Here is a 21,984-nt window from a genome sequence, read left to right as displayed (position 1 = left end):
AATTAGTCTGACTGATGGAGGAAGAAAAGGGGAAGAGTTCATAGGTAAGTGTCAAAAACAGATGATAAAAGCATAAAGCTGAAGGTCCAGTAGGAGAGCTTACCGATGTCGGTGTCTTTATGATTTTTGATGATCTCCCCAAGCTCAAAGTGACCTGACATCACAGCCACCTGGAATCATTAAAGCACAAAGCAGGACAATTAAAACACGTTTTTCTGGTTGATTGGTTCTTTAATAAGATGAAAATATTTCCTCTTTCATTTGATGACAAATAAGAATGGATTGACCAGCATGGGATGACAGAAAGATAGACAATATATAACATAACGCCTTACAGCTCAAAGGTATGCACGAATGATGCTATACTGTGAATCTTATGGTAGGAAATCAACTTTGGTGGTCTGAAAATCATGAAAACCTGAATCCATCCTGCCTCTTTTCAACAGTTCAGGTTGCGTGAGATACAGTATAATCTTGGTACATTTTGGGTCCAATCATTACCACCTTAGCAACGTGTCAGCCAACATCAGCAGTATTGCTAACCCTGTTTATCGACCACAGTAGACCTAGTATCCGATGGTTCCATCCAACAGGATAAACCTCTACGTCACAAAACTCAGACCATCTCAAACTGATTTCTTGATCATTATGGTTTAATGATCTCCAGTGGACTATAAAGGCTCCAGAGTTCAGTCCGTCACAGGATATTTGGGATGTAGATTTGCCTGTCATCATTGATCGGCTACTGTGAGAAGCTATCATGTGATCATGGACCAGAATCACTAAGGCAGGGGTTCCTAAAGTGGGGGTCTGGACCCCTTAGGAGGTCATGAGACGTAATCATCTTGATGTAACCAAAAAAAGGGGCAAAATACTAAATGAAATAAATAAATGTACCATAAAATATGTATATTTTACATGTATTCATTTACATAATACATAAATTACATATAAATTAAAAAATACACAGTTAATTAAAAGTCAAATTAAAGAATGGAAATTACCTTTAAAATAATAGAAATAAGTTATTGAATGTCATTTGAAAAATACATTTATTTAAAATGGTATATAATAAACTAACTCTATATCTATGAATAAATATAGAGTGAAATAACAGTATTTATTTTTATTTCAAAATACATTGTGAGTTAAAATGTACCATAAAATAAGTACATTTAAAATGTATTTATTTGTCTCTTCCATATTTCAAATATTATACCTTTTAAAATGATAAGTCCCATAAAACAATTGAAATTATACTTTAGTTAAGTTCATTATCAAACATGATTTGAAAAGAAAATATTTATATTAAAATGAATATATTTCCTTTAGCCTTAAAACAAATAATAGAGTAAAATAACAATATGACTGCTCAGTGGCGCAGTGAGTAGCACTGCTGCCTTGAAGCAAAAAGGTTCTGGTTTCGATTCCCGGCCTGGGGTCTTTCTGCATGGAGTTTGCATGTTCTCCCTGAGCATAGGTGGGTTCTCTCCGGGTACTCCAGCTTCCTCCCACAGCCTAAAAACATGACACATGTGTATGTGAATGGTTGTTTGTCCTGTTTGTCTCTGTGTTGGATTGGGGACCTGTCCAGGGTGTAATCTGCCTCTTGCCCATAGAGAGCTGGAGATAGGCACCAGCACCCCGCTTTGGATAAGTGTGACAGAAAATGGATGGATGGAAATAACAATATGCATATTTAGAGGGTCACACACCTGTTATATTTGTCACAGGCTTAAATGTTTGGGAACCCATTCTCTAAGGAAAGGTTGTGACACCTTTGGATCCAGGAATAACTAAAGTATTTCTGGAGGCAAAAGGTACCAAAAGTGTGTACGAAGTAAGTTAGTCAAAAAATGTATGTTGACCATAGTAGTTTACCTGAAAAGGGGTCTGACCATGCTTATTCTTGGCCTCCTTGTTTGCCCCCCTGTACAGAAGAACCCGGACGCAGCTTTCCTGAACATTAAGAGTCAGAAACCGAAGTGTTAACACCTTTAGAACTTTGCAATTTATTATGTATCGCACTTTAGTGCTGGGCACTTCTACTTACCTTATTGTATAGGGCTGAAATGTGAAGTGCAGTGTTCCCTGAGGCATTTTGAGAAGCAGTGTCTGCTCCATAAAACAGCAGATGCTCCAAGTGCTGTGCAAAGCCATTCTGGCAAGCCTTTTAATGTCAAGATTATGACAGAAATATGCACAAATTGTTAGTGTTATGAGTGCAGAGAAATACATGAAGAACCAATGAGCGCAGTCAGGTACAGAATAAAGACAGGACAGAAAAAGGCTATAGAGGAGACAAATTAGATGGAAAGAAAGACAATAGTAAAAAAAAAATACATCTAGCATTTTCATTTATATCAAAATTACAAGGATACAAGATTGTATTAGGAGACATTATTGAGCTAGGCTAAGGAGCAAAGCAAAAATGAAACCACAGAAAATGGTTTCCTCTTTTTTTTCTGCAGAGCTGAAAATATCACAAGATACAGTTTGTTCAAAGTAAAGAAAGATAATACAGAGCAGCCAAACCAAAATAAAATACCATGACAACTGGTTTGCAGCACTAACTCACTAAAACGTCACAGTGACAGAGAGAAGGCAATGTTTTATGTTCAGTGAAGCAAAGAGATATAGTATCTTGCAAAAGTATTTACACCCCTTGAACTTTATTCATATTTAATGTGAAACACCAAAAAAAAAAAAAAGGTGGGTCATTGTTAAGTCAGAGAAAAATGTTTGATCATTTCCAAATGATGATAAGAGTGGCCTCTTTACTCTGATACCCCTAATTAAATCCAGAGGAACCAGCTGATTTTAGAGGAAGCCAAGGAAGTAATCAGAATCCAGCTGTGATTATCCAGTCAGAGGGAGACAGGAGCTGCTCTGTATCTGGCCTCCACAGTTTATCAGAGAACACTAGAGAGCAACCAGTATAATTGGAGAGCGAGGAACCCAGCAAACAATAGAGGGAGAAAGTTCTAGAGAATTAGGTTTCAAATGATGAACATCTATCAATGTGCACATCATCCCAAGGGGTGAAACATGGAGGGGGCAGTATTATGCTCTGTGGAAACTTTTCATTAACCAGAAACTATGGGAGCTGATAACGGTTGACGGGGAGAAATCCATAAAGAAAACCTGCTAGAAGCTGCAGAAGATCTGAGACTGAAGTAGAGCTGCACCCTCTAACAGGACAACAACTCTTAACAACCAACGAAAGACGGTTTAGATGTTTGTTAGAACGACCTAGACAAAATTAGGGCCAATTAAGTCCTTCAACTTTAACTTTACATTTATTGTCCCCTGAGGGAAATTTGGTTTGCAAGAGGGTAGAAACAAAAACAACAAACAACAACAAAAAAAACATGAGAATACAATCACATAATTTTATGAACAGAACATAAACAAGCAACATCAAACTATGAACCATGGAAGACAAATTGAGGCAAGACCATTATTACACATCACTATTGTTCCTTTTTTAATTCAACTTTACACTGCAAAAAATTAAAAATCTAAATAAGTCATTGTTTCTTAAATTATGGGATTTTCCCCCCAGACAATGTGCCAATGGAACAAAGCAATTTACATGTAAATAAAAAAAACAATTGCATTGTCTTATTACATGTGCATGTTATCAAATTATATTATTTTAAGAGTTAAAATACTCACTCCTTTGGCAAATCATCCCATTTACCTACTAAAATTAAGGGTAAATAGACTGAATTTAAGAAATTTGTTTTTATTTAGATCAGTTTTGCAGAGTAGTTTTGCGACTGCTTGGGTTAAAATTAGATTTTCATCCTGTTGGATTTAGCCTTTGGCACAGTGAATTTCCTGCCTGAGGCTAGGAGCTCAAAGTTAAGGTGGAGAGGATGATCACTGTATGATGTCCTGAGCCTCCCATAGAAAGTTGTTAACAAGTCGAGTAATATGACACCACTGATTTTACCAGCTACTAGGAATATTTATGGAAAGGCTTGAAAATTAGTTCCTTTCCATCCACCTGACTAACTGAAACAAACAAACAAACATCACATTTTGAAGATTTTTTATTCTATGCATTAATGTTAAATGCATATGCAAAATTTGTTCCATTTGACATGTATTCATTGGTTTATTGGTGTTGGTCTGTCAGAGAAAATCCCAATAAAAAAGATGAAATTGATCAGCTTTAGCTCAACAAAATGTGACAAAGTTCAAGGGTTTTAAATAACTTTGCAATTATATTTCTAACATATTGAGATTAGCAAGACTCCATTTACTTAATGTCTGTGCCTATGGGAGGGATGATGAGATGGTGGAATGAAAGGTACCTTATGTATTTCTTCCATTCCAAATTCCTCTTCATCCCTGTGCTATGGAAAGAGAGAAGGATAGGAGGGAGAATGAAAACAAACGTGAGGATGGAGAAGAAAATGTGGGAGACACAGTGTGGCGGTCAAAGACCACCATGACTGAGATAAGAGAGAGAGACCTGATGGTGCATTGCTTGAGTTAACGGAACATATGAGAGGAAACCACAAATGTACACATGAACGCAGAATGACTCTGAAGTTGATTCATCAGTAATTCATGGATAGAGCTACCTGATGACTCTCATCCCAGCCATTCTCATCCCGGGTGCCAAGCTTCGCCCTGTAATAGAGCAAGGTCTCACAGCAGGAGGTTTCACCCCCTGTCAGCACAGTGTGGTACAGCGGGGTCAGGCCACAGCGGTCTTTGTAGTCAGGAGACGCTCCGAGAGACAAAAGAGCCTGGCGGGAAGCATGAGAAGATACAGGTTTTCTAACCCTTCTGGGGCTGTGTGTGTTTGGATGGGTATCAAAGATGCCATAAATCAATCTTCTACTGTCTGATATTCTTTTCTCCAAATTGGAAATTTCTTTTCAATAGCTATTACCTTATATTTCGATATAACAAAAAACTATAACATGTTTTGAAGAATTAAACTATCATGGATGGTGTGTGGCTGCTCAGTGGCACAGTGGGTAGCACTGCTGCCTTGCAGTACAGTAAGTAAGTTCTGGGTTTGGTTCCCGGCCCAGGGTCTTTCTGCATGGAGTTTGCATGTTCTCCCTGAGCATGTGTGGGTTCTCTCTGGGTACTCTGGATTCCTCCCACAGAATGACACAGCATGAATGGTTGTTTGTCCTTTGTGTTGCCCTGCAATGACCCCACTTGGGACAAGTGTGTCAGATGATGGATGGTGTGTCAACTTTTTTGGCCTTCAGTTTGAAAACATACATGAAATAAAGGAACATATCTACCAGAACCTCCCTGGAATTCTTTAACTTCCAAAAGATTAGAATAGAATAAAATAGAATAGAATAGAATAGAATAGAATAGAATAGAATAGAATAGAATAGAATAGACAAATCCCTTACTGTCCAATACCATTTAAATTCAGGTGTGTCAGTTAAAAGCAAACAGCAAATAGAAGCAAACTAATTCACAAATCCCTAAGAAACTATAAAAATTTGCATTAAATATTAGAAAAGACTGTTGATCAAAGGAAAGTAAGTATGAAGAGGCACAGTAGTAGGCATTCAAAATTTCCCCTCTTTCTTTGACAGGGAAATTTTGGTCCTTGCCTGGTCCCCTGCAATTCCTATTCAAACATCAATGTTTGTACTAAAATATTTTTTCTGTTATGATTTTTGGACATTAAGATCTAAAGTGAAGCGCCGTCTCCTGGTCAGACCCAGTAATTCAGTGAAAAAGTGCAATCAGAGTAAAAAAATATGCATGCCCAGGAGAAGGAGGGGTTTACTCCATAGGCTGGAAGTTGGAAGGGATTTTGCTGGGAATTGGAGGAAAGTTGGTCGCCATTCGGCTGGTATTTGACTGGGAAGGGCCATTTTTAATGGCTGCTACTGTATAAGGTCATAACAGTTTCATTTGTGGTAAGCTAAACCGTATACGTACTGTAACAGTTTATTAATTTAGTCCCATCTGTCTGAGTATGTGGTGCATGAAAGCTCTTACCAGCAGTCCAGCATGATTGTGAGCTCTGACAGCTTTGTGCAGCGCTGTCATCCCATCTCTGCTTCTGAAGTCCATGTGGGCTCCACCCAGAACCAGCAGCCTGATTCCCTCCACTGACAGGCCGGACTGCACAGCCACAGAGAGTGGAGTCTCTGAGGAGCACAGGGGGAATCGTTTGATATTTATAATGATTTAGATTTTCAGTCAATCTAAACTCTAATGGATGCCACAACTTTTTTTTTTCTTACCAGTGAAAAAAAACTATATTAGGAAACTCACCTCCACTGTCTGGGTCATGAAAGTTTGGATCCAGACCTTTATCCAGAACTTTTGCCATTTTCTCCATTGCTCCAGTCTGAACATATTCTATGAACTTCTTCTGACTGGCCTGAATGTGTAACCATGAGAAGAGGATGGTTGTCATGGCTGTTCTGCCACCAACAAACACATTAAGCTGAAAAGAATTACCTTTGTGGTGAGTTTAGCCAGAGCCTTTTCATCCAGGTTGGTTTGCTTATAAACTCTGGTTTTGTACCTAAACTGTGGACAAAAAAAACAGTAGGATCAGTATGAAAAAGCAAATTATATTGTTCAGGGGCAACATGTGTAGAAAACCATCTTTTTTTTGGTGTGAGCCTGTCGTTCAGAAAACAGAATGGTTGCTATTCTTGTTGTTTGCAGTGAATTTCTCACTGTTTCCAGAAAGTCTCTCTCCCACTCAGACCTGCCAGAACATGGCTGTGATTCATTTCTTCAGAAGTTGGATCTGGATTTATTTATGGAGAAAAAAACAACTTCATTGCATCATTTTCTTTAAGAAAATGTTTTAACGTTTCTATTTTCACCTGGACATTTATACCTTGTTTAAGTGTATTTTAAGAGCTTGCAGATGAAAAAAAGATAAATTACTCTAGGTTATTTACATATGTCATCTAGAACCCTGTTTCACAGATTGGGTTGCAAGGAACAGAGGGCAGGGACATCTAAAGAAAATAAGTACCTAGAGATCTTTAATTTAAAAAGAAATTAAAACAGCAACAGGCCAGCAGAAAATAATTACAGGTTAAATTTAAATCGCAATAATTTCTAAGACATTTCTTCGATTTAAAGCCAGATGGAACAACTATTTAATTGGAAAAAATATAAAATCTCCAAACAAATCTGACTTTTAAACATTTCTAATCCAGTATGCCATGCTATTAGACCTAAGCTTTAAATCTATTTTCACTTTAGTTGTGATCATTTATCTTCAGAGGTGGGTAGTAACTAGTTACATTTACTCAGTTACATTTACTTGAGAAACTTAGAAAAAATTAATTATATGAGTAGTTTTACACCATTTTACCTTAACTTAAATAATAAATATGATCAAATCTCCCTATCTTTAATGAAGTAACATTTCTAGCTCTTCCATCCATTGTGAGTAACTTCACTTAATGAAAACAAGCTTGTATCAAACATATGGGCACATTTAGAGACAATTTCTTATTTTTGTACTCAAGGCTTTCTGGTTAAATATTGTTTTCCATCTGTTGAGTCTACTGTGTCAGTTGGAAAAATACAGTAAACAGCAAACTTAACCCGTTCTTACATACTGTAACCATTGATTTTGTTTTATATAACTTTTGAGTAATATGTTTTACAACTCAAAAAGTATCAAATGAGTTGTTATGATAGGTAGTAAGTAGGTACTGTTCCTCAAGTAGGTACTTGAGTAGTCTTTTTACCAAATACCTTTGTACTTTCCTTGAGTAATTTCTCTGAGGGTTACTATTTACATTTACTTGAGTAAAAATATTACAAAGTACTTTTACTCTTACTTAAGTACCATTATTGGGGAGTCTACCCACCTGTTTATCTCTCTGCAGTGGGTTCAACATCTAAACCTTACTGTGTTTTAAGGTTTTAAACTCTATCCTTTGTTATATTAGGAGAATATGAGGATTTTTGACAGTGGATCCAGTTAAATGAAAATTAGAACCACCAGAGGGCACTGTGGGCCATGGAGATTTAACAGACACTTATCTACAGAAACACAAACACTGAAAAATCAATTTTTCCCCCCCCATTCTGAATAATATGTAATTTATTTAATAAAATAGAAACTATACAATTCTATAAAAAGTTAAACTTGAAATCATTCCTTTGCGTGGAAATCTAAACTGATTTTATTTACAGTATGTGTTATCTTATTTGTTTTGTTTCTACAGAAATATTAGAAATATTTTAATGCAAAACAAATTTTGAATATATTTTACAAATGATTCAGACCTGGTCTGCTGTTTTATATTTACAGAATACAGCCAGTTCTAAAACTATCTACAAGGACATTGAAGTCATTGTTTTGAGGCTTTTAAAGATAAGTTCTGATCCAGTAATGCAGACCACCCAGACTATGTGAAGACAGAAAAAAAAGAACCACTACAGAGGCAGATTCTATTGTTTTTGTTGTTTTTATCATCAAACCTTAAAGTAATCATACTAAATATGATAAGTAGTATTAATTAAAATGATCCCAAGCTGTCCTTTCATTCTAGTTTTTCCCAGGAATACCTCAAGATAGGGAACACCTTTCTCAAAGGTGCGTGCGTAGTCTCGCAGGGGACGCTCCTCCTCGAGGAATTTGGCATCTCGTCCTTCTCCAGCCGGCTGGAAAAGTCCGTAGTTGTAGACGTCCCATAGGGACTCACCGAGCGAGCAGACGATCTGCTGCTTGGCACTCCACACGGTGCAGTCCTGGTCAAACTGGAGACACCTCTGACATGCAAAGACACAGACAAGACACACTGTAAATCATTATTCACTTGAAATATCTTTCTAGAAACTTTTAGTGTTGCCAATGGCAGTGTTAGGCTGTTGTTATGTGTTATCTGTATGTGTTATTTGCCAATGATCATTACAGGCTACTTTAATTTGACCTCTTTGAGGGGAAAGTTCTCTTGGTTCAGTTCCTCTGCAATTAGCTGTTCATCACTGATCAGAGAAGTGAGGACTGAACTATTGGTGTCATCAAATCTACATTTTTTGGTCGTGCAGGTGGTGCAGTGTTTAGCTCGCATGACCCATGTAAAGAGGGACGCATCCGACCAGGGTTCAAATCTGACCTGTGGTCCTTTGCCGCATGTCTCTCCCCCTCTCTCATACCTCCTTTTCTGTCAGCCTATTGTCAGAAAAATTTGCCACTATTGCTGCAAAAACTCACATTTTCCTTGTCTTCTCCATAGAAAGAAAGTAAGCTGGATCAGCAACTCCTTGATTTCCCTGTCTCCATCCTGTCATCTCAATTCCGTGCCAGTAGGGGGCTCACCTCGCTGAGCCTTATTCTGTGGGAGGTTTGTCCTGTTTAAAAGCAGCGGCTCCTCCTCACTGTTGCCAAATGCTTGCTCAGGATGAAGGATTGCTGCAGAGTCAACAGCTTGATGCAATTGGCAGGAATTAGATGGTAACTTTTAATGACCTCCTAAAGTTGACTGTGATTCAGTATGTTTTGATCAAATTGGACTGCATAGGCTAGATATAGATTCTATTTATATGAGTAAGACTGACTTGAAATTAATCTGGTTTATATTTGGTTGTGTGGAATCTAATATACATAATAAACATTTTCTAAAAGTGGGTTGAATCCAAGTTTTCTTTACCTGTTACACACACATCCTACTGAATCATTTTGATTAAAAGCTCTCACCATGCAGGGTTGCTCTACAGTTTATTTAATCTACAGCAAAGCTTTAACATCTCTCAAAGATAACCAGTGTTTGTTTTAAGGGTCAGATGGACCCTAACGATGTATTCTTGGAAAATGTCTTTGTTGTCAGGTTGCTTTTCTATTCAGTGCAGCTGAATGGTTGACAGGCAGTTTTCAGTCTGAATCTAAAAACGCTAAAACAAACCTAGATCATAACACTGCTGACGTGATGATGGGATTCATTTGCTTGCTCTGCAACCGAAAGGCTCTTAATGATTTAAATTGGGAGGAATCTAAAACTACTGCAACATATGGATTTTACCTTTGTGTTTTATCAACTTAAAGTAGTGTATATTCCAAAAACAATTTTACCCAACTTTAGTCACTTTAGCAACTAGCTAACTTATCAATATTGATTCAATTTCAGCTTTTCTTTAAAGAGAGATTATGTAATTTTTATTTTAAAATTTTTATCTATTTTTTATTTGACCGTTTACAACTAAAACATGGTTTGATGAGCAGACTGACACCTCAGTAGTTCGGGTTGGATGCATCTATAAGTGTGTAACCTGAAATTACTTTTCGTTGGAAGTTCCCACTCTGTTTGTCAGATGTGATGTCGGGTGTGTCCATGTTACACATTTAAAACTATGGACATAATTTTCGGGGGGGGAGAGGATATGCCCCCTGCACTTTTTCAAACATCCGTTTGGGTACCCTTCACGTTTTACTGTCCAAAAAGAATGTTACACTACAGAACACAGACATTCTTCTAGCACTAGGACCAAGCTAAAAAAGCTGAATCCCGCTTCCCTGAGTTTAGACCGCCCACAAGCTCCTGATTGGCCCACCTTCTTTTCTTGTGTTATTGGCTGTCAAACCTGAGAAGTTCACTTTAAAAACATTGGATGTGCCACTGAATTGAGTCTGTGATCGGATCTTAGTTATATTAAAAAGTAAGTTATATTATAAACACTTATGTCCCCCCCACTTCTGAAATCAAAATTTCGTCCATGATCGAAGCATTATATTTAACATGGATTTTTTGGTATTCAGAAGCGACCAGAGTCCAGCTCAGCTCGGACACCATTGGCTACTCAAGGTTAGGTGGAAAATGTAGACAAAATTCCAAAAACAGAAAAATAAAAACAATCCACTGGGCTTTGTTTCCAAGTTTGAAGACGTTTTGCTTCCCATCGAGAAAGCTTTTTCAATTCAAAATGTCAGGAATAGAGTTGAGTTCAAGATGTAGACAATGTAGACAAAACAGCTTGTTAAGTACAAGCGCGAGCTACGAGAATAAGCAGAAGAATGCTGCTGTTCTATGTTTTTGCCCTCAGGTGGCAGCATCATTAGAAAAACTCTGTAATAACCCTTTAATTTGTTTATTTACTTTTCCTTTTAAAACTTATGTAATGTAGTTTTTATGTGATTGTTTTGTTTTTAACCAGGAAAGATTAAATTTAGATCTAATTGTTTAAATTTGTATTCTATTACTGTAGGATTTTGTTTTTTTCAATTATTTGATCCTGTGCTACTTCTATTTTACTTTATCCTCTTTGTTTTAATTTAACCAATATTATCTTTGATTAGTTCAGTTTATTCAACTTTACTTTTTGTCAAATTTCCAATTATATTTAATTATTTGGGGTGCAGTGGGTAGCACTGCTGCATACAGCAAGAATGTTCTGGGTTTGAGTCCCGGCCTTTTCTGCATGGAGTTTGTATGTTCTCCCTGAGCATGCGTGGGTTCTCTCCGGGTACTCCGGCTTCCTCCCAGAGTCCAAAAACATGACTGTTAGTTTAATTGGCTTCTCTAAATTGTCCTTAGGCTCTTAGTCTTATTGGCCTTGTGAGTGTGTGCGTGAATGGTTGTCTGTCCTGTTTGTCTCTGCGACGGACTGGCAACCTTTTCAGGGTGTACCCCGCCTCTCGCCCATTGACAGCTGGAGATAGTCACCAGCAACCCTCGTGACCCCACTTGGGATTAAGCGTGTTAGAAGATGGATGGATAGATTTAATCCTTCATCACTGTCATATTTTGCACATAATACCAGTCAAACAGTTCCTGCTTTAAGGAAGTTTGGCTAATCCCGCTACTAAAATTTCCTGATGTTAAAGCATGAATATGACCACAGTTACACTGTCTGGCGGAGTTTACATCCAGGTGACTGATGTCTGTATGTAGGACAGGATTAAAATCCATCTGGAACTTGTTTTATTTCTAGAAAACAGCTGGTAACAACATTTCCATTGGTGTGATCAGACTATTCATTTTACCGCATTGTCTCTGTTTTGTTAGAATGAAGAAGTTTATTGTTTTTTACTATACAGTATCGAACTAACTACTCCCGTTCTCTCAACACTGCAGAGAGGATCTTATTGGCCTTCTGTATGTTTTAAACCTGAAGCGTTTTACTGGCCTTAGTGAGAAATTGCCTCAGATGTTTGCTGTGAGGTCTGCCTAACTCGATTTCACTGTGATGTTTCTTCTCTCTCCGTCTTTGCCTTCAAATTATTCAGTTTTCCTGCTTCTCCATAGGAAGACCTTCAAATTGAAACGTCGCTGACGGCTCACAGAAAGCTGGGCTTTAACAGCAGGGGTGGAGCTTTACTTGTATTTCTGAGAACTGTAAGTAAAACTGCACGGCTCAGCATCGCTCTTATACATCCCCCCTCCCTTCCTAGGTAGCATTATTTGATAGTATAGCCAACACTATTGGCATGGCAACCGGTTCATTACAGGAGGAAGGAACCGGTTGCCTTAGCAATGTCTTCCTGGTCCCTTGGCGGTATACAACATGACGTGCACGAGCAAACGTTTCATGCACACATGTTTAAATGAGCGTATGTGTATTTGTGTCTGTGTGTTTGAATGGGAGAGGGAATGCAGTGTTTACGTTTCTGCTCTGCTGTGTGAGAGACTGGATAGCTAATCCCTTGGAGAGAGAAGACCCATATAATTCAGGCTGTATGTCACATTGACACTGTTGTATCCAAGTCTTTCTGCATCCAAACTTTTGCACCATTGTAATCTAATTGTAGCACACCTCTTCTTCTCCAGCTCATCATATTCATGCCTTTCCTTTATGTCCCTTTAATTCATTTAAGTGACGTTTGTGCTGAAGGGTTTCAAAGCACTGTGAGGTTTCTTTTTCCCGGTTTGGCGCAGAGCTGAATGTGTCGCCTGTGGCTGGTTTAAGGCTTAAGAACAACACAGAAACCCTCTCTGAGTGTTTTTAGCCATCCAGAGTCACTCACTCCTCAGCTCTCCCCAAACTCATTAAAAACCTATTAGATAATTAGCAAGTACTGTTATATTGAGGGCAGATTAGCTGACATGTGGAACACTTGGCATGTTCAGGGACTTGGAAATGGAGAAAGGAAGACGGGGGAGGGCAGGAATGGTGGGGCTTTCTCACCTTGATGGGCTTTATGTGTGGGAACACCAATTCTCACCTGCCGCCACCGGCACGCTGGCAGCTGCAGGAAGTGTGAAATGATGCCTAATTCAGATTTGGATCCTAATTATGACAATGCTTGACCCAAGGCAGAGGCTCGCATCATGATGTTGACTGAATGCATCTGTTTTTCACTCCTCCTCAGCAGTAGGGAGGTTTATCTTCCTTAATTATTTTCGGGACATTAAATGACATGATATAAAAACAGTTTAAACCACTATTTTCTTCTGTAATAATGATTTATTTTTTCTGGCAATTAGGTCTATTAACCACTAACAATGTTGGGATGCTAACAAACCACATATAAAAATATCTGGTTTGATTTATTTGCACAAAGTGAAACAAGAAGAGGTACATTCGCCTGAGAAACCCTTTATGTTGAAATAATTCATTTTTGATAAGGGTTCCTTCTGCTTAGGTTTGATAGTCCAAAGTAATATTTTTATTTGCATAAATGTTTTAATTCAGTCTCTAAACACCTGACTTTGGAAATAATTATATTCTGTTCAGTGTGATTACTTTATTATTGAAATGTAATAAGTTTTTCAGATAAAACAGTTACCCTGTATAGAAGTTCCCTTTTTTATCAAAGACTTTTTAACCCTTTCTCAAGTATTTTCTTGGATGCTACTAAGAAAATTAAAATAATTTGACTCTTACTTAAGGATAATTTTTGGACACCCTGCCCACTGCTGAAAAAAATCTTTTCTTATCCATACCTTTGGTCTTTTTATGAAACATCTTATTCTACTCTGTAGTTTTTGCACTGCTTTTGACCCTCTGCTCCTCCTTCTTTGCCTTTGTTCTCCTCAGCCCCCCCACCACGCCAGAACACCCCCAAGTCACTTCCTGACAGGCTGGACACATGTTCAGGCAGTAGGAATGAGCTCATCACTCAATGACATCCTTAGCATCTTCACCAGGGAGAGATAATATTAGAGCTTAGATGCCAAACTCAAAATTACACTATACTGTCAGACAAACATGAATCTCATTTACATGCTTTTTTTCCAACTGAAATACAGCATGAAAAATAAGATACATAAGAGGGACTTTCAAAGGTGAAAGGAACCTAATTTCCAGACTTTGATAAAGAACCAAGATAAAAATTAAGCTTGAGCTTCCTGGTCCTGGTTGCATGTTTGTTGGAGTAAATGTCAGTCAAATAACACAGAAGAAAATAGCCTGACTATTTCTGGTTATTCTAAAGAAATATATATGTATGAGGTGTCAATATATATTTATGCTGCTTATTCTATTTAAAAATATTATTGTGAATGTGGGTAGTTTTCCCAACAATCAATAGAAGTATTCAAACTAAAAGCTGAATTCTTCTATATATTTTAATGTTTTATTAATATGCTGCAATAGATAACAGGTTAGTAATTATGGGGGGAGTATGGTGTTTGATTTATTGTGGTAAAACCAATATAAACCAGTTTTATTTGTGTTTTTCAAATGTGTTAAGTAAGTAAGTAATGTTTATTTATATAGCACCTTTCACCTTGCCTTTGTGACCTCTATGTCACGTTTTAAGGTTAAAACGTGTCTAAAGCCTTACTATGTAACAGTTGTATGGATATTTTTGTAGTTCTTGTGTCAAATCAAACTAAATCTTTCTCTGAGGCAGCAATACCAGAGAGACTTGGCTTGAACTACTTCCTCATTTGGAAAGACCTCCAGTCAGTGCCCTGCTTGCAAAGGGGATGAAATGTCTTGAAATGTTCTCTGTGCTTTTCTGTTTTAAAACTTTATTGATTTTGGCCTTAAAGTAGTTTTAAATGATGATTTTGGGGCCCTTGTGAGAATTTAGGCATATGTTTTCACTCAGTGTTTCTGATGCACGTACTGTTTGTTTGATGTCAGGGATCCCGATGCGAAACACCATCATGGTCAGGAAGGTGTCCTCCTGAGGAGCCATTGTGGTCATGCTGCGCTCCATGAGAGCTCGTCTCTTTGCTGCCATGAGATGTTGCTGCTGCAGCTTGTTAGTAGTGTGATGATATGGTTGGGCCGCATTGGACATGTTGGGGATGCCCCGGGCGTTTGGGTTAACTGGCCTCAGCGGCCGGTCTACTCTCTGTCTTCCAACCACAATAGCTGCAGGTTTCACCACCTCACTGCCCTTCCCTTCCCAGGATTGCCGTCCTCCGATCATTTCCTTCTCTTCCAGACCTTCTAGTCCTCCGTTCTCCCTGCTACGTTGAGCTGGGTCATTTCTCGTCTCTCGACTTTGCTCTTCTTCCTCGTCCTCATCCTCCCCATCTTTGTCATCCTGACTGGAATAAAAATGCTCATTATTTCCCAGCATCCTTTGCTGTGCAGGTGGTCACTGCAACGAGGGCTGAGGGATTTGGCTGTCATGGAGACAAAACATGGCTATCCCATGAGACCGGCTTCATCCTTGGAAACATGCTGTGGGGAAAACAGGCAGAGAACGGAGTAAACTTAGGTCACTGGGCTCAAATACAGACATAAAGTCAACAAAATTAGAAAGAGCGTAATTCAAACATGTAAAAGACAAGTACAATAATAGTTCTACTAGCCAGTGGCAATGTTAATAAGTCCACATGTGTGAAGTAGCACAGAGCTGGTCCACATTTCCCATTTAGCCACTAGGAATGCACCAGGGAGCAGCAGGCTGATGGAAGACAGGCTAAATATAAACTCTGTGAATTTGCATCACAGGTTTTTTGCAGAGCAGAGTGAGGTGGATGTGCAATGTGGCATCACACGAGGTCAAGATCATCTCTACATCGTTCTAATAGAGAAGCCAAATTTTAGAGATGCAGTCTGTCATGGAAAATAGGGATCTGATGAAGACTTTTAGATGTATTCTGTTCCAGTGTAGGCTATTCTGTTCCTTATATTATGAAAAATAATGGATCTCACTTTTTCTTCTGACATAGCTGGTTCCTTTGTTATTATTATTGCAATGATGGTTTCTGTTAAGGTGTCCGCTGTCCAGTTCCCTTCTTTAGCAGACTTTTTTTAAACTTTGTGAGTTTCAGGAAAAAAAAACAAAAAACATAAATTTTTAAAGTGAAAAAGGTCAAACGTTTAAGTTAAATTTAAATTATTGATGATAATGATTACTGGGACTGAGAATCTACATTAACTACAGAGAACATACATTAAGTTGTTCATTTTTTAGCCACTGTGTAAACAGTCCTTTGTAAAAAAAAAAAAAACATTTACACTGACCTGCAGCACTTGAACCTGTCATATTTTGTCAAACAGAAAGTAAAATTTGGGGTTTCATAGGATGTAATGTGATTGACCAACACAAAACATCTAGTGTTTCATTTAAATCTTTTATAATATTCTTGCCATTTAGGGTTTTCAGTGCTAGTTTTTTATGGTCATTATTCCAGTCTTTTTCTGTGCCTATTTTCTTGTATATTCCTTAGTGTAACTAGTCAGTTATGCCAATGCTTTCTCAGTTTTTCCTTATGTATTAATGGAAATGATCTGGTTGTTTATTCTTTGCATTTCTCCCCATATGTCCCTGTTGTATAATTTTCCCTCAGCCAGAGATATCAGCTAATATCAGCTTAACATTTGTTTTGTTTTCCCCATAATTCAAGCCTTTGGTTTGCTGTTAGTCTTCATTTGTTTCTCTGTTTTGTCACCGTGCCTGAATTATGTGTCTGTAAAGGTATTATTTTGTTACGTTTGTGATTCACCATACTGCCTCCTAGTGTCTGGCTGCACTTTGGATCAGAAGAACTATCTCTAGCATCTTACATACTCTATTTAAGTAGCCTATTCAGCTGTGTGTCATTTAAGTTTAATTGTTCTGTTTCCGGTCTAAGAGGTTCTTCAGAGAATATTAGAGAACCACCAGCCTCATGAAGACCAAGGACATCAGGAGGAAGTTCTGGAGAAGTTTAAAGTGGGGTTAGGTTCTACTACAGAGTACTGATCTCTGAGCATCTGCCAGAGCTCTGTTCAATCCATCATCTGAGCATAGAGAGAAGATAGACAACTGCCAACCTAGCAAAATATGGCCGTCCACCTGAATGCAGCAGCATCAAGCAGCCAAGAGGCCAACGTTCCCTCGGGAAGAGCGGAGGAGATCCACAGCTGAGCAGAAGATGCAGGGGGATAAGTAGGCTTATAAATAACACACTTCACAAATCTTTTTTGTGGAAGAATGGCGAAAGGAAAGGCATTAATAAGCAGAGGTTGTTTGTTTATTAAAATAAATGTTTGCCATTTTTGATGCAGACAACATAACAAAAATGTCAATGAAGACCTTTTGTATAAAAATGAACTATTTAACATAAATGCAATATTTGGCAGAAGCCAGACATTGAAGGTTACTTTGAACACACAGTCCACACTGTGAGACATGATGATGGCAGCACCATGCAACGACAAATATTTTCTTTACCCAGAAAAGGGAAGAGCCTGAATCTTTGTTAAGATGGTGATAAGTACGGGCCGCTCCTAGAGGAAAACTTGTTAGTGGCTGTAAAACTAAACTTTATAAAAGAACCTGAAAATAAGAGCCTGTTGTGTTTTTTTGGTTTTGCTTGTTTCCATAGCAACATGTCTGAATGCAGTTGAAGCTGCTAGTCGTTCTGGCAGCTAACATGTTGTCATACATACAATAAGTTGAAACCTTTATCCTGATGCTTTTGTGAAAATATCAGCTAAAGCCAAAGGTTTTACAACTGGTTACCATGGAGAAAGAATGTAGACTGAAGGACATTTTTGCAGACCTGTGAGTCAACGGGTTTATGTGTGGTTCCTTCATCTCTTGGCATCAATCAATATGAAAGACACTCCTCTTCCAGTTTCAAGTTTAACATTTGGAAAAGATGTCCGATGTCTTCCAAACAAAGAGAATCAGGAGATCCCTGTAAATTTCTTGGTGCTTTTTTAGAACAAGTCTTGGTCTAAATATAAATCAAGTGATATTGCTTGGTTCAAGATCTCCTTTTGTATTGAACAGAACTGCATCATGAGAACTTCTTCAAGGAATAAGTTCAATGAACATCTTAACATCGGTCAATCTACTCAATACTACCTGCTATGTAAATGTATGTTACACTCATATGATTGACCTGTTAATTCTGTGTATTTAAGAAATTGTTAGGATTTTTTTTAAAGCTTGATCCATTTTAAGATGCACTGCACCTATAATTAATCCAGGGAGAAAATTACCTAAAAGAGGGAATCTGTGACCTGTTTCATTTCTTTTTGGTGACTGAAGGACCCAAGGGTTTAAAAACAAGATTTTTCACCATCGGAATGATACCAAAGCAGGATTGTTCCCTCAGATGTCTCCTCCTAGATAAGAAATGATTCCTTTCACTTTAACTTATTTCCATCATTTCACTGTACATCCCATTTCACATACTGGTTCCTGCTGATGTTCTGTCCTGGGAAGGTAGATGCGGTCATCTAACTGCCTAATTCTCCACCAGTTCGGTGCCCACGTTTGCCTACCTACTGGAGAATGACGCAGGGGGTCTCCCAGTATGTGATTGGCAGACCGGCGCTCTGAATTTAACACGAGTTGGCAGCTGAAATTGTGCCGTATCAAAATGAACAGATGGACAGATGAATCCCACAGAGACTCAACTGGAATCAGGACACAAATCTAAATGCATCCAGATACAGGTCGCTGTCATGCAGAAGATGCTGTGGTGATGAGCGGTTAATGAGGAGTGCTTGGTGCAGATCACAATATGAGGTTTATTTAATCGTCTTTGACTTTGCTCAGTTAACCTCCGACGTGACAAGTTTCTGACTCATTTTTCAAATCTGTTAATAAAAGAAGTGAGTCAACAGCTCTTTAAGGTGCATAAACTTTGTTGATAAAAAGCCACAGAAAAAAAGAAACCTCTAATTTCCCTTTTTTAGTTGCCACTTTTTATGTTTTCAAAATGTGTTTTTTTGTCTATGTGCGCCATTACACTACTTATGCATAGACATCCCAAATAAAAACAGGCTTGGTTCTTGGTATGCATCTTATATAAAAGAAGCCAATGACATCTACATTAAATATAAGGGAGAAAAGCCCTTAAAATCACATAACATATGGCTGTCTGGGATGGGAGGAATGGCTCTGAGTATAGCCAAGCATGTGAGGGTTGTTTTCTCCTTATTGTTTGCAGGATCTAGGCCCTTCAGTAACTAAATACTTAAGTATAGGGCCATCCCTGTGTGAGAGCACACTCAATAAATGTTGAAAACAACTAAACTAATTTTTGTTCTCTCATTTTTAAATCAAACAAAATCCCATATTTGGTATTATGAAAATAAGAAAAATTTGTCAGAGAGTGACATAGCTGTGTCTAAACCAACAGCTTAATCAATCAAAAATGGCTCTTTGGTTTATAAAGGTTACTGACCCCAGCTCTAGGCTGTTCTGCACATGCAGGCATGTTAAGGCTAATTGCTAGGATTGGGTTAACATCTCTGTCTGTCCGTTAATAATGTTCAGGAGACCATCGTGTTCGAATATTCAGGCTATTAATGATCGCTCTAGATCTTTAATAATTAAATCATTCAAGTTCTGATTCAGTATAACTGAAATGCAAGAAGTACTGTCAGAGAAGCTTCAAATAATCTATAAACTCCCCATAGGGAGGAATGTATTTAAAAACATAAATAAAGATGAAAAAAACAACAACAAGTGGCTGCTTTTAAATGAAATCTGATCCATTTTTTATGTGTTATGGGATGTCATTGTTGATGTATTTAAACCCATATAAAACTCAGCATGGTTGTTAAGAAAACAAATGACCTAAGGTTAGTTCTTCCCCTCAAGCTTCGTAATATATCTTATCATCTTAGAGAGGCATTCAGACAATAAAGAAACTTATCACAGCTCTTTAGATTTTACTTTTTTCAGTAATTCAAAGAAGATGCTCTGCAGCTTCACTTCTGAGAAATATTTCTTGGATACAAAGATGTAAGCATATGCAAGGTCCTTCTATATTACATCCCATAGAGGTTTTTTGTGCTGAAGTGGAGCAGCTCATGGAGGAATATAACACAGCTGTCTGTATCCATTTAACTCAGCTTATAGTGACACTATAGTGAAAAGAAGCAGGCGTTATTTTTTTTGTCTCAGAACCTGGTCGTTAAGGTTAAGGTTTGTCTGCCGCTATTGTGTGCATAAGATTGAAATTTATAGGAAAATCGATAAAAGTTTGACAGAATTAAAAAAAATTAGACAAATTTAACTGAGATTAGCTCATTTTATACACAAAGTTGGTTTATTTTCACTCTAACACTGCAGAAAGAAGGGCTTTGAGAAGTGAGTGTTCTCCTCCTGCCTACAATTTCTGAAGCTCCTCTGTTTTTATTGGTGTTCAATTGAATGTTGTTATTTTTTCAAGGAAAGACTCTGGGTTTGTGCAGTGCAAACCAAAAGCACCAGATTTAATCCGTTTTCAGCCCAGCTGGTAAAACAACTTTCATCAAAAGTTGCAATTTCAAGAGCTGTACGCAATATGAGGTGTATTGTGACTTAAAACTGTACTTTTGCCAGTGAGTAGCATTTTAAACAACTACTTCTACAAAAGAAAAAAATATTTCAACATTCAGTCATTGAACATGGCTCCTCTTACTGATCAAAAACATGCAGACATCAAAAAGCCACTTACCTAAGGGCAATTTAGATTGATCAGTTAACTTAAGAGTCATGTTTGGACCCTGGAAAGATGCTGGAATTTTGAGTGAGAACCCAATACTTCTAGATGCACAATGTTTTAAAATGATGTTTTTTTTTTAAACGCTTTGGTTTGTTAAGGTGGAAAAATATCCATATCTTTATAAACTTATGTGATAAACTGATGACCCCTGACTGTAAAGTGTTTTTTTCCTTCCTTGGTAGGAACAGCTGCCATCAGGCATTTGCATCTCTGCACATGAGGCTTCTCTATCGCTGTGGGGAAATGTTGATCCACTGTTCTTTGCTGAACTTTAGCATTACTGGGTTATTTTGGGTCAGGAGGGATGATTCCAATTGGACATAAGTCCAGACTTTGGGAGGACATTCTTCTTCAGGAAAGCAACATTTATGGCTCGAATAACTGTGACTTGCCACCAAGCTCCCTATTTTTCCCACACTATCACACCACCCCCACCATGTTTTGACTAGCAGAATGATGGAATTTTATAATATGTTTTAGAAGCTGTACAAGACATAAAAAGTTATGTTGACTTAGTAGTTTAGGTCTGGAAGATCTTTCAGATGTTTAAACTCGTCTGTGGAGGCGAATTTAACCCAGTCTCTTCTTCTTGTTGGATGAACTGTAATTTTAATTGAGCTGGCTAAGGTGTCCAGGGTTCTTCTGTAAACCTATAGATGGGTCATTGACAAGCTTCAAGATTAATCTTTCCAACACTCCTAAAAAGACCTAAAACATTCCAGACGGTTCAATGTTTTCTCCATTTGAAAATAAATGCTCTGCTTGTGGCTCACTGGAGTCCCACAGCTTTATACCTGACTTTATTTCTCACCTTTTCTTGAAATTCTTTAGATCAAGGAGGATGTGTTGCTTTTTAAGATTCCTTCACCTCGTTTATCTTGTCAGACCTTTGCTGTTTTTTCGATTTTTTTTCGAGTTCTTGACATTAATCAAGCCTGTGTGTGGCCTAGCAATGTGGATAACCCAAAGTCACAATTAAACAAGGTGGGTAGTTCTGTTAAGGGCTGTCCGTTCTCTGTATGAGTGCAGCAGGAGCTTTGTTCGCATTGCCGGCAGTAAGATAGTGGTCTCCGCCAGGGCTGCCCTTTGTCACCGATGGATGGATGGATGGATGGATGGATGGATGGATGGATGGATGGATGGATGGATGGATGGATGGATGGATGGATGG

The 21,984-nt window shown here is 38.0% G+C and overlaps 1 protein-coding gene across 1 annotated transcript in view; it reads right to left on the bottom strand.

Moving 5' to 3' along the window:
• Window positions 1-21,984, bottom strand: part of LOC107089538 (SH3 and multiple ankyrin repeat domains protein 1-like) — a 65,579-nt gene that overhangs the window by 28,187 nt on the left and 15,408 nt on the right. The window contains exons 2-11 of the mRNA XM_015382388.1: window positions 14,990-15,555; window positions 8,548-8,751; window positions 6,463-6,534; window positions 6,274-6,382; window positions 5,995-6,146; window positions 4,596-4,763; window positions 4,323-4,364; window positions 2,054-2,170; window positions 1,882-1,959; window positions 104-170 (exon numbers count right to left, since the gene is read on the bottom strand). Coding sequence (XP_015237874.1) covers window positions 104-170; window positions 1,882-1,959; window positions 2,054-2,170; window positions 4,323-4,364; window positions 4,596-4,763; window positions 5,995-6,146; window positions 6,274-6,382; window positions 6,463-6,534; window positions 8,548-8,751; window positions 14,990-15,451 — 1,471 coding nt within the window. The 5' untranslated portion in view covers window positions 15,452-15,555. The remainder of the gene's footprint in view (window positions 1-103; window positions 171-1,881; window positions 1,960-2,053; window positions 2,171-4,322; window positions 4,365-4,595; window positions 4,764-5,994; window positions 6,147-6,273; window positions 6,383-6,462; window positions 6,535-8,547; window positions 8,752-14,989; window positions 15,556-21,984) is intronic.

This window comes from Cyprinodon variegatus, unplaced genomic scaffold, assembly GCF_000732505.1.
Source record: "Cyprinodon variegatus isolate N-32 unplaced genomic scaffold, C_variegatus-1.0 Scaffold256, whole genome shotgun sequence".
NCBI classification, from domain to species: domain Eukaryota; kingdom Metazoa; phylum Chordata; class Actinopteri; order Cyprinodontiformes; family Cyprinodontidae; genus Cyprinodon; species Cyprinodon variegatus.
Note: the sequence above shows the minus strand (reverse complement) of the source record. Positions and strands in the feature narration are given on the sequence as shown.